Raw genomic sequence first — 17431 nt, forward strand, 5'->3', positions numbered from 1 at the left:
AAACTGAATGTACTTCTCTGAATAGTTCTGTAAAACAAGTACATAAACATGGTTACAATATGCTTGTTTCATGTCTCTCACAAATGCATACAATGAACACATTTCTTGCAAACAGCTACCTACAAATGAAATAAATACATTTAAATGAGATCTGGATATATATATGGCTTTAACAAACTTACAGGCATACGTTTATCAAAGGAGGAATGGAGAAGACCTTCACTGGTGTTCTCCAGGAAGCTAAAATGCCTATAGTGGAAGATGAAACATTTTCATTAACAGGACACTCCCTATTTTTGTATAAAGGAATAAATAAAACAGGTGCAGTTGCAGTGAACACCCAATAGATGGCTCCTTACTCAACACAATGATGATATACAGAACACCAATGTTTAATTTATGGCAGATGTAATGTGTCAATCATCTGTAAGCAAATGCACTGTAATGTAAAAATAATACCCTAATGCCATATTGCATTAAAAAGAAAACTGGTCTGCCTATAGGGGCCTTTTGGTTTTATCAAAACCTAAGACTTTTTTTTAGCTAATACCTACTCCAGTATGGAAAGAATGTTTTAAACTTCACGCCAAACAATATATTTTAAAAGACAATTATAGTGAAAAATAGAAGCATTTCCTCTGCTCAGTTCTAAAATATTACAACTCATTTTTGACAATTACAATGTATTTGTTTGAACTATTTCATGCAAAAACAGCACCAAATTTATCAGTGAAGGAGGGATTTTTCTTTCTATTGTTTAACCAAGGGTTCAGTAAACTCCACAGCTCAGCCAAGTGTCTGTGCTTATGCTTTAAATAGTAAATCTAAATGTCTGTCTAGGAAATTTGCTATAGATATGTCTTTTACCAGTCTTATGATGCTGCATGACACCTGGCTGCCTTCCTCTTTTTATTGGAAATTAACAGGAACACAGAGACAGGAAGTTACATCATAATCACAAACATCAGAGAAGATCACAGTAAACAAGCATTAAATTCAGCGCTATTATAACATAGTGGCAGAAAATAATAATAAATGTATGTTACATAAAAATTGTTGTTGTAACTATGTCTATGTAGTGCTTAGAATGTGCCCTGGTTTCCCTTGCTAGTACAAAGGCTGCCATTCACAAGCTCGGTTTCATGCACACTGACAGCACAGGCTCAGTCTAGCGGATGTCTTTTTAGATTTTATTCCCAAAGAACTTGAACAGGAGAAGAGTCAGGGTCACAGGATACTCCAAACGATAGCAAAAATAAGAAGGAAAACTTTTCACTAAGCTTCTCTAAACTCTGGTCGCCCATGAAAGTCCCAAAACCAGGAGCTGTTCACTCTATCCGAGGAACCATAGACCATTCAGCTTCCACCAGGATATCCTCCGTGCGGGAGATAAAAGATCCCTTCTGACCAGGACGTCTGTCAGAGTCTCCAGCAATAATTCTTGAGCAGTCTTCACCAGGCCTTCAATCCAGCTCCTGCTGGGAACCAAACAGCAATTCCTTGTCTCACTAGCTATTTCCCAGGGGCACTAGCACCAGGAGAACTGGAACACTCTCTGGAGAGCAAAGAACACTCTAACACTCTGGATAGGCCTCCCAAACATTTATGACCCCCCCCCCAGCTATCTTCTGAATGCCTTCTTTCAGGGATTGGTTGGGCCATGATAAATATTCATACTGGTCATTTGACTCTCCCTGACCTATATTCTGGAAGCTTCTTCCGGAAGCAGGTAGGAGAAATCAAACCAGAAAACCTTGACCAGACAAAAAAATTGATTACTGCTCCACTGACTGCATGACTAGAGCACCAGAGATAGGTCATCCAAATTTAGCTATACTTAAAGGAAAACATGACACCAATTTTGGAGTAAAATGGCTAACATGGCCTTTTATTAACAAACATTTTAACACACCAACCATTCCTTATAACAGAAACATACAGAGTTGTTGTTGTTGGTCTTCGAAGGCACCCCCCAAAAATGATCTGAAATGCACCTGCGGACAACCATATTACACAAGGCCTCCAGCCGCAACCAACCAGCTCGGAGACAACCATACCGTCCGCAGTGCAGCACCACCACCTTCCAGTTAAACCTTGGTTAACTGGAATGTCCCCGGGCACACCATACCACCGATGGTTCCCACACCATTATCTGTACCTCCAAGATAAGAACCGCCTCCAAAGACCAACAACCGCCACAGCACGCTGGGTAAGCCCTTACCCATGCGTGCCCCACCACAAATGAACAGCTCTCTGAACTCCATCCTGCAAACCCAGATACCATAAATCCGTGCCAACCGCATTGAGATGCACCCCATCACTCCGCAGATACCACCAAGTATCTACCTCCAACTCCAAGTGCCGGACCACCAACCCCCCATTACGAACAAAGAAGCGCCCCACCTCCTTGTTGACCGTGATCCGAGCCTTATTGAGCCGCTCCACCGACCGCGCCAAACGCCAAGAGGTGCAGGCTACCATGTCAAACCACACCAACACCATCTCTGGATAATCCCTTCGTAATTGAAGAAAATCCAGCTTAACATCCCGCTCCAGCTCCCGCATGGACCTAACCCCTAGATCGTTGCCACCCGCATGAAGCACCAAAACATCTGGCGGTCTATCCAGGAAGGCAAAATGCCGCACCTCAGGTACCACACGACCCCACAACATCCCCAGCACACCTATCCATCGGACACAAGCCTCCTGCCTAGCCAATCCCAGATGCCGGCCATTAGGCCTCACATCCGCCCGCCTGGCCCCCCAAAAAAGGCAGGAGTGCCCCAGGATCCATAACAGGCACACCACTCCATCTTAAATAAAAGAACAATAATTACCACAAGAACAAAACATCACAGAGACAGGACAAACTCCCCCAGCCCAGCGACTAAAAGAACCCGGGATCCACCCTTAGTCCCCCAACAGATGCGGACGAACGTACAAGCGAAATCTCTGTGAATCCCACCTACCAATACGTTTTACCGCCTCATCCGACAAACCCCATCGGGCGGCCTCAGTAGCAGCCCCTATCTGAAACGAGTGTGAAGCATACAAAGACGCATCCAAACCAACAACCTTTAAACATTTTACGAAAAACCGACACAAATTGAAAACGTGTTAACGAGGACCCATCTACATGCATCAAAAAGGACCCCTGCCCCACCGGACGACGAGACAAAAATTCTCAAACCGCATGCACCGGGCACACCAGTGATGCTGGAAGGGCAAAAAACCGCACCCGCGCACCACGACCCAATTGGTCCGTCTTAGACCGACGGACGAACACCTCCACCCATTCGCTAGAGCTCACAACATCATCCACCAACAACCCCCCAAGAACTGATTTGGACGGACTAACGAGCTCCCCAATACGCAATGCCCCAAAGAAGGCCACCGCAATAGCCGCCCGAAACAAGCACACCTCAAAGTCCGAAAAACAAACCGACCGCAAATGCGCAAACAAAGACCCTAACAACTCGAAGGACACCTGGCGACGGGAATCCCTACGGCTATGAGCCCTACTGTAACCCCGAATAGCCTGTCGTACCCAAAAATCTTTTGTAAAATCCCGACACCCTTGTAACTTAAAGAAGAAGGCCAAACCAGCCAACCAACGATCCACTGCTGCAGCCGACACCCCCAACTCCAAATTCCTCGCCAAATAGTACAGCACTGCCACACGCACCTCCGGCCCCCATGGATCAATATCGACCTGTTTTAACAGGTCCAGACACTCCCGCCAGACCGTCGAGTATGCAGACCATGTCGCCTCACTCACCGACCGCCGGATCCAGCCTGCTACGACCCCAAAGTAATCTCCCACAGCCAGTCGGGACAAGGAACCCCGCGTTGCTCCGCCGCCGGCGCCAACTCTCGGAATTTGTCCCACTGAAAACGAGACAAAGCGTCAGCCAAAGTGTTGTCAACCCCAGGGAGATGCACAGCATGGAGAAAAACGTTCAGCTGCAGGCAACGCAACACTAAATGGCGAAGCAAGCCAACCGCCGGCCGCGAGGAAGCCGAGACCTGGTTGATGACCTGAACCACCCCCAAATTGTCGCAGTGAAAATGAACCTTCTGATTCCGAAAAAATTTTCCCCAAACCTCGACCGCCAATACCACCGGAAAAAGTTCCAACAGCACCAGGTTACGAAGGAAACCCGCCGCCACCCAGGAAGGAGGCCACGGAGCCGCACTCCACCGCCCCCGAAAAAAGGCCCCATATCCCCTGGAAGCCGCCGCATCCGTGAACAATTCCAAGTCAAAATTGCTGACCGGGCCAGGCATCCACAGAGCCCGTCCGTTAAACTAATCCAAAAAAGTGTGCCAAATCCACAAGTCCTCCTGATGCTCCCTAGTCAAATGAATAAAATGTAAAGGGGAGGTATTCCCTGCCGTCGCCGCCGCCAACCGGCGGCAAAACACCCGACCCATTGGCAGGATGCGACAAGCGAAGTTCAGTTTTCCCAACAACGACTGTAAGGCCCGCAGCTGAATTTTGCGCTTGCCTAGCACCCCACAAATTTCCCCTTGCAGGGCCAACAGCTTGTCCCCAGGCAGCCGGCACTCCATTGTGTCCGAGTCCAAAACGATGCCCTCCGTCTTGTCCAAAGCCAGCGGAATCCCAAAACATTCAGCAACATGTTGCAAAGTGACCAGCAAAACTGCGCAACCTGTAATTCCGAATTTCTGTAGGGTAAGTTGTATAAATTTCCAGTGTATGCGGTCAAAAGCTTTTTCTGCATCTAGGAATAATAATAAGGAAGGGCACTTCGAAAGCTGTAAATTATGGAGGAGTGATATGATTCTTCTTGTTGCATCTGGTGCTTGACGGCCTGGGATGAAGCCAACTTGGTCTGGGTGTATTAGAGTCGGGAGATAGGAAAGGAGTCTACGTGATATTATTTTGGCGTATAGTTTTATATCAGTGTTAAGCAACAATATCGGTCTATAGTTTTGGACAAGTTGGGGGTATTTTCTAGGCTTCGGTATAGTTGTGATGATCGATTGCAAAATTTCTTTAGGGAACACGCCATTTTCGGCTGCATTATTAAAAAGCCTGGTCAGGTATGGGGATAATTCTGGGGTGAGTTGTTTATAGTATTCATCGGTGTAACCATCATTTCTTGGAGATTTGTTTAATGGCAGTGTTTTAATGGTTGTTTCTAATTTTCTGGGGAGAATGAAGAGGATATGTCGTCAAGTTGGATGTAGAGTGTAGAGTGTAGGTTGTATGGTGTTAGGGTCATTTTCGAGGTTATATAGATTTTGATAATAGGTAGCAAAGCTGTTGGCTATGTCTTGTGGGTTGGTGTGTAAAGTGTGAGTCATTGGGTGTTTGATTGATGTAATTTTAGATTTAAGGCATTTTTGTTTGATAAGTTTGGAGAGCATGGAGTTGGCTTTGTTTCCTAGTGAGTAATATTTTAGTTTCATCTTTTGGAGATTAAGGTCGTATTTATACAAAAGTAGGCAACGTAATTTGCTTCTATCAGCTTTAAGCGAGGTGGAGATAGATGGGTTTGGAGATACAGTTGTGTCCAAAATTATTCAACCCCCACTGAAATTGAGTGTTTTGGCCAGTTTGACATTGCTTTTGATCATTCAGTCATCTTGCTTACATTTACATTAAAGAGGCACTTGTAGGTCAGACAAATATAACATAACAGTTATAATGAAATAACCACAAATGTCTTTTCTGTGCTCACAGCATTATCAGTTTTATTCAACCCCCAAGTGACATTCAATCTTAGTACTTAGTACAGCATCCTTTTACAGTTATAACAGCTTTTAAACGTGAAGCATAGCTTGACACAAGTGTCTTGCAGCGATCTACGGGTATCTTCGCCCATTCTTCATGGGCAAAGGCCTCCAGTTCAGTCACATTCTTAGGCTTGCGCACTGCAACTGCTTTCTTTAAGTCCCACCAGAGGTTCTCAATCGGATTTAAGTCTGGTGACTGCGATGGCCACTCCAAAATGTTCCAGCCTTTCCTCTGCAACCATGCTCTAGTGGACTTGGAGGTATGCTTGGGATCATTGTCCTGTTGAAAGGTCCAACGTCTCCCAAGCCTCAGGTGTGTGACGGACTGCATCACGTTTCCATCCAATATCTCCTGGTACTGAAGAGAATTCATGGTACCTTGCACACGCTGAAGCTTCCCTGTACCTGCAGAAGCAAAACAGCCCCAAAGCATGATTGACCCTCCACCATGCTTCACAGTAGGCAAGGTGTTCTTTTCATCATAGGCCTTGTTCTTCCTCCTCCAAACATAGCGTTGATCCATGGGCCCAAACAGTTCTAATTTTGTTTCATCAGTCCACAGAACACTATCCCACAACTTTTGTGGTTTGTCCACATGGCTTTTGGCATACTGCAGTCGACTCTTCTTATTCTTTGGAGACAGCAAGGGGGTACGCCTGGGAGTTCTGGCACGGAGGCCTTCATTACGCAGTGTGCGTCTTATTGTCTGGGCTGAAACTTCTGTACCCACATCTGACAAATCTTTTCTCAGTTCCTCAGCAGTCACACGGGGACTTCTCTCCACTCTACGCTTCAGGTAGCGCACAGCAGTCGAAGTCAGCATCTTCTTTCTGCCACGACCAGGTAGCGTTTCAACAGTGCCCTTTGCCTTGAATTTGCGAATGATGCTTCCTAAGGTGTCTCTTGGTATGTTTAACATCTTTGCAATCTTCTTATAGCCATTGCCCTTCCTGTGAAGAGAAATCACCTCTTCTCTTGTCTTCCTGGACCATTCTCTTGCCTTCACCATGTTTGTAACCACACCAGTAAATGTCTAGAAGGAGCTGAGTATCACAGTCATTTTAAAGCTGCCTAATTGGTGCTTATTATGCTTGATTGCTGCTCGGTGACATCCACAGGTGTTTTCAATACCTGATGGAAAGCACCTGTATGAACCTCTGTTCTTCAGAGTGGTAGTCTTTAAGGGGTTGAATAATTGTGGCAATGAAGAAACCACATAAGAACCATTTACTACTGTATTACATAAACAATTGATGTCATTTTAGTTGCATTTGGGTAGTTACAACGTCCTTGTAGGATTTGATTCTGAATACAATTCCAAATGTACACTATAGTCCCTAAACCCCTTTACAGCATTGGGGGTTGAATAATTTTGGACACAACTGTATCTTATTAATGTCTTCTTTTGATCTAATGGAGGTAAGAAGTGTGTCTATTTCTTGGTTTCGTTGCTTAGTGATATGAGAATTAAGTTGTATGAGAATACCTCTCATGTATGCCTTGTATGAAGCCCATAATGTAGAAATGGATATGTCCGGAGTTTCGTTGTGATCAAAGAATGAACAATGTGCCTCCAATATACGTTGCTTGAAGTCTGCGTTCTTCAGTAGGGATGAGTTCAGTCGCCATAGTTGAGGGAGTTTCGAGTGTTGATCATGGTCGAGAGAAATAGTAATCGGAGCGTGGTCTGATCAAGTAATGGTGCCAATTGTAGAAGAGGTTACATGCTGTAAAGTCCATTTGTCAGTGATGAAGAAGTCTATTCTGGAATAGGACAGGTGAGAGGGAGAATAGTATGTGTAGTCCCTTTCTGTGCCGTGTTGACATCGCCAGATGTCGTAGAGATCAGAGGAATGCAGGAAGTGATTAAGGGTTTGTTTGGAGGATCTTCTATTAGTGGAGGAGTCTAGGAGCAGATTTCCTATGATGTTGAAGTCTCCACCAATGATTAATCTTCCTTTTTTGTGTTGGGAGATGATCGTGTTAAGTTTGTTGAAGAAATGAAGATGGTTTCTGTTAGGTGCGTAGATATTGACCAGAGTATACAGATTGTTTGTGATTTTACAGATCAGAATATGGTAACGGCCTTGTGGGTCGACTTTTTCGGATATAAATTGAAATTGGAGAGAGTCTCGTACGGCTGTGATAATCCCGTTTTTCTTCTTGGGGTTTGTTGCCTTATAAATTGAGGAGTAATGCTGGATGTTAAACTTGGGAGTTTTAGCGGTGGCGAAGCGGGTCTCTTGTAGAAAGAGTATATCTGCTTTCAACGATCGTGCTTCTTTTGAAAGTAGGGATCTTTTGAAAGGCGAGTTAAGGCCTCTGACATTTAACGATGATATGTTAATCATATTTTATGCCTGTGTAAGTGATTTGTAGAAGGTAGAGCTGTCGCTTGAGAAGAGGTGGGAAAAGATGAGGTTCTACAGGGTTTGAGTGGCAGTTATCCAATGAGGGTCCGACTTGGGTTGGTAACGATTGTTTTCGAGCGGAATTTTCATCTTGTGTTGAGGTACGATGAGAATAATAAATTCTACTGAGTGAACTGGTACTGAAGGGAAGGAGGGGGAATAAGAAACACTTGTAAAAAAAACAAGTAACATGGGTAGCAGCAAGTGCTACTGCATAAGGTGAGGCCTGGAGCAAATATGATGCATGACAGTGATCCTGCCAGAAAAGAGTTTGGAACAATAGGGCGTCCATTTAGGGCCGTTTGCCAGTATTAGCTGAACATATTGCAGAGCCCATTTCGGGTAATGCGGAATGTGAGATCATGACCATTCCGCGTCCATTTGTTGTGGACGGTTGGGGGAAAATTGTGGAGGGTCCTTCGGGATGATGTTCCACGTTTTCAGGAGATCTATACCTGCTTCTAGGGTTTTGATCGTGTGTATCTTTCCTTGATGTTTAACAGAGAGCTTTGTGGGGAACCCCCACTGGTAGCCTATACCATGATTCCGTAGAGCTTTTGTTATAGAGACAAGTTTCTTGCGATTAAAAAGCATAGTTTTGGATAAGTCAGCAAATAATTTAATATTTGCATGCGCTGGTGCTAATGCACTGGGGTTTCCGGCGGCAATCATTATTTTCTCTTTCACGTGGTAGAAATGTATGCAGGCCAAGGTATCTCTGGGGATTGCAGTTGGAAGAAATGGCGGTTTGGGAATTCGGTGTGCTCTGTCTATAGCCAGTTCTACATCTGAGAGTGTGGGAATGATATGTTTCATAAGCTGTTGAATAAACGGTACTATGGAGTCCGCTGTAATAGATTCCGGTATGCCGCGGAATTTAATGTTGTTTCGTCTGGAGCGGTCCTCCAAGTCAGCTAGTTTGAGATTTATTTGGTTAAGCTCTGCTTCATGATCTGCGTGTGCGTCTATAAGGTCATTATGTGCGGTGCACATTTCCCCTAGCTTGTTCTCTATGTGGTGGATGCGACGTTCTTGTTTTTGGACTTCGCTGGAGATTTGGGATAAAGTCGTTGTCAAGTCACTGTGCAGCGTTTGTCGCAGAGAAAGAAGCATGTTCTTCATAGAAATTTCTGTGATAGGTTGGTCAGAGGCAGGATAGTAATCAACCAAAGATGGAGAGTTGTCAGGATTTGGAAGCAGAAAGGAAGGCTGGCTGTCAGTGGGGACATCAGTGTCCAATCTAGGTCTGGACTTGGCTGGGCTAGCAGTCATAGGAGACAGGAGAGGAGATGACTCACCCGGGTCTCCTGGGTACAGTGGTGCCTTCAGCCTGGGGTCTAGGCGGTAAGCTGTGCCTCCCTGTGTGTCTCTCTCTTGTGAGGAGAGGCTGCCTGTCACACCGCCGGCGCCATCTTGTCCAGGGGGACCTAAGGCTGGGAAGAAGTTGGTAAGTTTCCTGGGCTGCCCCGGAGCTATACGTCGGCAGGTCATGACAGATTATGCTTCTGTCACCCTCCGGTTCCTGTGTTTGGTGATTGCCGGGCTCTGGCTCGGTGTGTGAGCCGCTAATATACTGGCGGGCGGGCGGGCGGAGCTCAGTTTAAGGAGCTTTCATCCGTCGGCCGGCCGCCCATGCGCCCCCCTCCCTGAATTTTAATTCAATAAACCTGATCTAGGTGATCAGAAGCGGAAGTTCTCCTCCTCCCTTCCTGAAACATGTACTGCCCTGGGGAATACGTACCAAAGCAAAAAACATTTTTTAAAATTTCTGTTTGTCAGGCAGCATGATTTTAACCACTTGCCCTCTTGAGGATTCACCCCTCTTCCTGACCAGGCCATTTTTTGCATTACGGCGCTGCATTACTTTAACTGAATTTTTATCAGCTTTTTCACACAAATAGAGCTTTCTTTTGGTGCTATTTACTTACCGCTGGGTGTTTTGATTTTTGCACTATAATCAAAAAAAGAGCAAAAAATTTTAAACAAAAAAAAAGTGTTTTTATTATAAAAGTTTGCAAACAGGTAATTTTTCTCCTTCACTGATATGCGCTGATGAGGCTGCACTGATAGGCAGCACTGATGGGCACTGATAGGCAGCACTGATGGGCACTGATAGGCAGCACTGATAAGGTGGCATGGATAGGCAGCACTGATGGGTACTGACAGGCAGCACAGATAGGTGGCACTGATAGGCAGCACTGATGAGCTGACACTGATGAGGCTGCACTGATGTTGCTGCACTGATATGCAACAATGACGGGCACTGATGGGCAGCACTGATGGGTGGCACTGACTGATGGCACTGACTGGCGGCACTGCTGGGCACTGACTGGCGGCAAAGCTGGGTACTGATGGGTGGCACTGCTGGGCAGCACTGATGGGTGGCACTGATGGGGGCACTGCTGGGCATTGGTGGCTGGCACTGCTTGGCACAGGTGGGTGGCACTACTAGGCACTGATGAGCTCAAGGGCCTCTTCTCCAGAACCCTGGCCCAGTGGTTGTGGGGTCTGCAGGAAGGGGGCTTACTGGAATCTGGAACCCCTTTTTAGCAATAAGGGGGCCCTAGATACATAGTACCCCTACTTTTTCACACAAAAAATAAATAAAAGTAAAACAAATACTTCCACGATGTTAATTCAAAATTAATCATGTTGATCAGCAATGCAGGTCCATGTCAATCAAGATAAAAGAGGCTCACAGACCTGCCAAAAGAAAAAACCCCAGTGATCCGCATCCATCACTCATTCGCTGCAAATGACAGGTCCAAGTCCCTGCCACAAAATATAAACAAAGGGACAATATGGACATGATCGTATTTAGTCAATGACGTCAGGGAGATTCCAGTAACCTAGTGGGTGGGGGGGTACTCTCCTGGCATGCCAAGCTGCATGCTTGGATAAGGGTCTGTTCTTGTATTTATGCATGGGGTTCCCCTTAAAATCCATACCAGACCTGAAGGGTTTGGTATTATTAACCTGTTGCCGACCGCGCATAGCCGAAAGACGGCTTCACCGCGGCCGGCCAGTTCTGAGTGGACGTCATATGACGTCCTCCCAGAACGCGCTCTCCTGCGAGCCCCAGGGGGCGCGCACCCGGCGATCTCCGTGATCGCTGTGTCCTACGGACACAGCTGATCACGTGATGTGGTGAAAGGCCGATCCCATCGGCCTTTTACCACGTGATCAGCGGTGTCCAATGACACGCTGATCACAGGGAAATGCAAGTGCCGGTTCTCGGCTGCACTTTCCTCACGCTGTCAGATCGTGAGGAAAGTACTGCCGAGAACCGGCAGTTGTCAGAGCGGGGATCGGCACCGATCATCAGGGCACTGATGATCAGTGCCCTGATGATCGGTGCCCAGCAGTGACCCCCGCAAGTTCCGATCAGCAGTGCGCCCACTAGCCCCGCCCACCCATTCCCAGCAGTGCCCCCACCTGTGCCCAGCAGTGCCACCTACCTGTGCCCAGAAGTGCCACCTACATGTGCCCAGCAGTGCCACCCACCTGTGCCCACCCACCTGTGCCCACCAGTGCCACCCACCTGTGCCCACCAGTGCCACCCACCTGTGCCCTCCCACCAGTGCTGTCCACCAGTGCCACCCACCAGTGCAGCCCAGCAGTGCTGCCAGTCAGTGCCACCAGTCAGTGCCCAGGGGTTGTGCCAGTCAGTGCCGCCAGTCAGTGCCCAGAAGTGATGCCAGTCAGTGCCGTCTATCAGTACCCATCATCAGTGTCACCTATCAGTGCCGCCTATCAGTGCTGCATATCAGTGCCGCCTATCCGTGACCCCTAATTAGTGCTGTCTATCAGTGCCGCCTATCCGTGCCACCTCATTAGTACTGCCTATCAGTGCCCTTTAGTGCTGCCTATCAGTGCCCATCAGTGCCGCCTATCAGTGCCCATCAGTGCCGCCTCATCAACGCAAATCAGTGAAGGAGAAAAAATACCTGTTTGAAAAATTTTATAAAAGAAACAAATAAACTTTTTTTTTTTTTTCAAATTTTTTGCACTTTTTTAATTTATAGCGCAAAAAGTAAAGCGCCCAGTGGCGATTAAATACCACCAAAAGAAAGCTCTATTTGTGAGAAAAAAATGATCAAAATTTCATATGGGTACAATGTTGCATGACCGCGCAATTGTCAATCAAAGTGCGGCAGCGCTGAAAGCTGAAAATTGGCCTGGTAAGGAAGGGGGTATAAGTGCCCGGTAGGCAAGTGGTTAATGGGGGAAATTCCCAAGCAGTTTTTTTCACAATCCTCTTTGTTTACATTACACTGTCAGGCAGAAATCCCCAGCTGACAGCTGAATGGTCCATTCAGTTGTCAGCTGGCATCCTAAAACCATCCAGAGGGGAAGCTGTCTAATTTGTTTAAATTAATTCAGTTTATCAAAGGTTTTCAAGTTTTCAATGTTAAATTAATGGCCATGTATGCAATCTGCACAGAATGTACATTTTAGGAATACACATTAACAAACTGGAATAAAAGGTTTAAAACATGCAAAACAACCAAATTATACTTCAGAGTATGTAGTCAATCCATTTGGGTGTCAGTACCACCTAGAGAGCACTTTGGATATGTCACATTTAAGAGCAGTAGTAATACTTCTTCTAAATGTGTCACTTTCTGCTGCCACCAGAAGTTCACCTTGTCCAAATACCAATTTGATTCAGCCATTCGCCAAACAAGCAAAATTTGGTAGCTCATCCCTATTTAGTAGGTACTATGCTGATTGATCATAGAGTTATGTTGGTTTTATACATTTTTGAGAAAGGATCCTCCAGACTTCTGTGTGCAATCATTTTTGGATGCTGATGTGGTATAATATTCTCAATGAGCCGCATATTAGTTTACAGTGTCTGGCTGACATTAATCTAATGGCTTTAATATTTCCTGGGACAGTGACCTGGTAAAATTATTATTATTATTATTATAATACAGGATTTTATACAGGATAAAATATGCACATTGGGAGATCTGACTTCACTCACTGCATACTTGTTCCTAGTACTAAATCCAGGCTCTGGGGGGGTAAGGAGTGTGTGGACCCAGGAGGGAAAAATTCACATACACGTGCAGGCAGAGCTATATATTCATATCACTCTCCCCTAAGCACACTGAATGATTACACCCTGTTTGACATGTGGCACACCTTTGATATTCCACCATTTTAGTAAAAAAATAATAATTTCTGTGCAATATTAGAAGCAGCTCACATCTGTTTTTTATGAACAGCTACTTTTTCAACTGTTCAGGACACCAAACTTGAGCAAAGAGACATGGGTTCATGTTTACTGAAATATAAAGAACTCTTTGACATCCGATGCACTCCCTTCCCCTATTGTCTGCTACATTTTGACACAAATATCCATAGGTAGACAGTAGGTGAAAAATGTATCACAATTGGTCATTTTTCAGGCTCTGTGTTGTCTCTTTTAACACTGCTGCCCTAGGTAATGGCCCACAAGCACAATTATGGCAAAACAGACCTGGTTGGAGACATCTTGAATGAGCCTATGTACAGTCTAAGCAAAGAGCTCCATCAAACTCCAACTCCAAGCAACCCTTCACAGCTCAAATTAAGCTTTCTGCAAACTGTGGTACATGAAAAAAAATAATAAAAGCTAACACCAAAAAAGACAGATTTTTGTAAAGCAAGCAATGTCAACTACAGTACATCAAGCAGTTGACTTTCCATATCAGTTCCTGTAGATAAGTTTCTCAATGGCTACTTTCACCTCCCTGTTCCTTAAGCAATAAATAATTGGGTTAAGAAAGGGTGTCACCACTGTGTAGACAACAGAGACCAGTTTGTTAGAATTAACAGACTGAGCCTTACTTGGCCTAGCATACATAAAAAGAGTGGTCGAATAAAACATGATGACGACGATCAGATGGGAGCCACAAGTTGAAAATGCTTTTTCACGCCCAGCTGAATTTCGAATTCGAAGGATAGCAGACAATATACACAAATATGAGAGGCAAGTGAGTAAAAGTGGCACCAAAAGAATAACCAGTGCAAGAATAAAGTCTACAAGTTCTGGTAATGTCATATCTGTGCATGCAAGATTAAGTATAGGTGACACATCACAATAAAAATGGTTGATGATTACTGAACGGCAAAATGTTAACTGAGAGATATAGTAAGTCTTTAGAAGAGATATAGCCAAGCCCATGAGCCAAGTAGAGAGAGCTAGAATAAAACAGAAGTGCCAGTTCATTATACCATTGTAATGTAAAGGATTGCAGATTGCCACGTACCGGTCAAATGCCATAACAGTTAAACAAACACACTCTGTACAGCCCAGATAAAGGAAGAAAAAAAGCTGGGACATGCAACCAACGTATGAAATCTTATTATTTCCATTAAGAAATATGGACAGTAATTTTGGGACAGTAACTGTCACATACCACGTCTCAAGGAAGGACAGATTCCCCAGAAAGAAATACATTGGTTTATGTAATTTGGGGCTGTAGCAGATTGCTATGATGATAAAAAGGTTTTCTACAATGGTCAAAATATACATGAAAAGAAATAGGAAGAAAAATAGCTTCTGGACAGGAGGAGAACTAGGGAATCCCAAAATAACAAAGGTATTGATAACATTTGTAAGGTTTCCCTTCACATCCATCTCCAAAGACATAGTCTGAAAGATTGGAGAATCAAGTAATATGTCAGTATACTCATAGCTAAGAGTGAGGAAAATTAAAATATATGTAAACCAAAGCTTTTTTTATATATTGGATCGAGTTGGGAATGGTTAAATCTCAAGTGAAATCCTTCTTGTTGCAGTAAAGCAGATATAGTAGAACTGAGGGTAAAACTTTTTTTTTATTTTAAATAGATTTGGGAGGGATGTAACTGCTCCCAGTTTTTTTCTTTGCCATCTGTGTCTCATTAGGGAGATTCTCCTTCACCTGTCCTACAGCCACAACAGGAAGTGAGAGGAAATCCCTCGAAGGTGAGGGAGTCCCTGGTTGTCGGCAGAACTACTGTCCCCATTGGAAGGGTTCCCCTCTATTCGTGTTTTGGTGAGAGACATAAATTTGGAATTTTATTTCACTATCAGTGTTAATGGTCAAGAGGACAAATAAAGAAAGTCAATCTCCTTAACAGGGACATAGACAGTAATGAAAATCTGACATCTGTTCTAATCTCTCTCCACCCTATTCAAAACTAACAAAAACATTTTGCCTTTAATTACACTGTAAGCTGTATGATAAGTAGATGTTGGAGTATTTTTTTTTTATTTTTTAACCACTTGACCCCCGGAAGGTTTTACCCCATTCATGACCAGGCCATTTATTTGCTATTCAGCACTGCACTACTTTAACTGGCAAATGCTTGGTCATGCAACATTGTGCTCACATGACATTTATATCATTTCTTTCACACAAATAGAGCTTTCTTTTGGGGGAATTTAATCACTACTGGATGTGTTATTTTTTGCTATATAAACAAAAAAGTACCAAAAATTTTTTTGGTTACTGTTATAAAATTTTGCAAATAAATAAACTTTTGTCATAATTTAGGCCACAATGCAGTCTGCTACATTTCTTTGGTAAAAATAACCTAAATCAGTGTATATTATTTAGTCTATGTTAAAGTTATAGAGTCAGCAAACAAGGGTATATACAGTATGTTTTAAAATTGATTAGTCAGAATGTACTGTAATCTAATTTCTTGAGGCCCTAAAATGCCAGACCAGTACAAATAACAAATGACCTCTGTTTCGAAAAAAAGACAGTCCAAGGTATTTAGTAAGATGCATGGCGAGTTTTCTAAAGTTGTAATTTTCATCACAATTTATGGGAAAATTAAGAAATTATATAAAAGTTGAGGGTTTTGTTTCACAATTTTTCTTTTTACTTACTGTCACCAGTGCAGTACAGCGGCATCATATGATTGGTGAGGCAGTGATCAGGGATGCTGACTAGTGACAGTGTGTTAAAAAAAAAAAGTTTTTATTAAATTTTTTAAACTTTAAATGTTTTTTACATACGTTCATCAGAGTAGTTCAGTATCACCACAGTGACACTGTACTACTCTTGGGAAGGTGATCAGGGATTTTTTTTTTACACTGTGATTTCCTATACAGTGATGGCCACTGTATAAGCAACAGTTTTAGCTGTCATGAATGGGTTAACACTCATGAACAGCTTGCTTATGGTTGTGAATCTGTGACTGGCCACAGCTAATCACATGGTACAGGTAGCCAGGTACCATGTGATTGCTGTGGGACACCCACAGATCACAGCCGTTAGCAAACTGCTCATGGATGGAAATCTATTAATGAAAGTTTGTTTACATTGTTATCATGTGATTGCTATGACCAATGATAGCAATCACATGATACCCGGTACCCAGTTACCAATAGTTGTAATCTGCTGTGTCCACTGGACACAGCAGTCACAGGTGCAGCGTGTTGCATGCCTCTAACCTGAAGCAGGCTGGATGACGTACATATAAGTGATCCAGCCTGCTCATGCCGCACTGCTGCAGTAAATGTACTGTGGCCAGGCAGAAAGCAGTTAAACTACTATTATGCTGCGGCTAGGGTTAAAATGTCCCACGCTGTTAGCCCACTGGAGATCCAGACTGCTGCTTAACTCAGAGCACAGAGGTTCTGTTAATCTAAGCACTTTGCAGGGGGGCATGTCAGACCACTAGAGACCAGGACTTTTGCAATCTGTGTTAACCAGCAATCTAGATCTCAAGCATTCTAGTACACAATAGTACAATAAATAAATAAATAAATAAAGATGTCTGCATCTATCCATCCATTATGGTAAAAGTGAAGGCTAAGGATTAGCTTTAAAAGTCAGCATTATCCTGAAGTATTTGTTCCATGGGAGAGAATTAACTTTACATCTTTCCCCAGAGACACAAGAAAAGGTAAGATGAAGTCAATAAAATAAGGGCAATCTTCTTTAAAGCAGTTGGCAGTGGAACAAGTATTCCCGTTGGATGTTGTCCCCATTATTCTTGTTTCGGTGACAACCCAGTATTGACAATACTCAGTATTTTCCCTCTCTTTTGGTATTGGTGACAGATCGAGAAGGTGAATGTCCCCATTGGGCATACCTGCAACAAGAAAAACTTGATTTTATCCTATCCCTTCTCTAATCTTTCCAAAAAAAAAGTTTGGGCTTTAGCTATACTTCAAGGAATTTAAATACAAGTTACGGAGCCCATAGACTAGACAGGTTCAACTTCAGACATTGCAATTGACATAATCACCAAGGAACATTGCAGTT

General features: G+C 43.9%; 1 protein-coding gene across 1 annotated transcript; it reads right to left on the reverse strand.

Moving 5' to 3' along the window:
- Positions 1–13872: 13872 nt before the first annotated feature.
- LOC149454839 (olfactory receptor 6B1-like) lies at positions 13873–14805 on the reverse strand. The gene has a single exon (XM_089686945.1). It carries the CDS (start codon positions 14803–14805, stop codon positions 13873–13875), a length of 933 nt encoding a protein of 310 aa, XP_089543071.1.
- Between the last annotated feature and the right edge of the window lie 2626 nt (positions 14806–17431).

The sequence above is a fragment of the Staurois parvus genome, unplaced genomic scaffold (assembly GCF_062004578.1).
Source record: "Staurois parvus isolate SC_StPar_1 unplaced genomic scaffold, SC_StPar_1.0 ptg000415l, whole genome shotgun sequence".
In the NCBI taxonomy this organism is placed as follows: Eukaryota; Metazoa; Chordata; class Amphibia; order Anura; family Ranidae; genus Staurois; species Staurois parvus.

Coding starts and splice junctions, on each gene's coding strand:
- LOC149454839 (XM_089686945.1), bottom strand. CDS start 14,805: ATGGATGTGAAGGGAAACCTTACAAATGTTATCAATACCTTTGTTATT.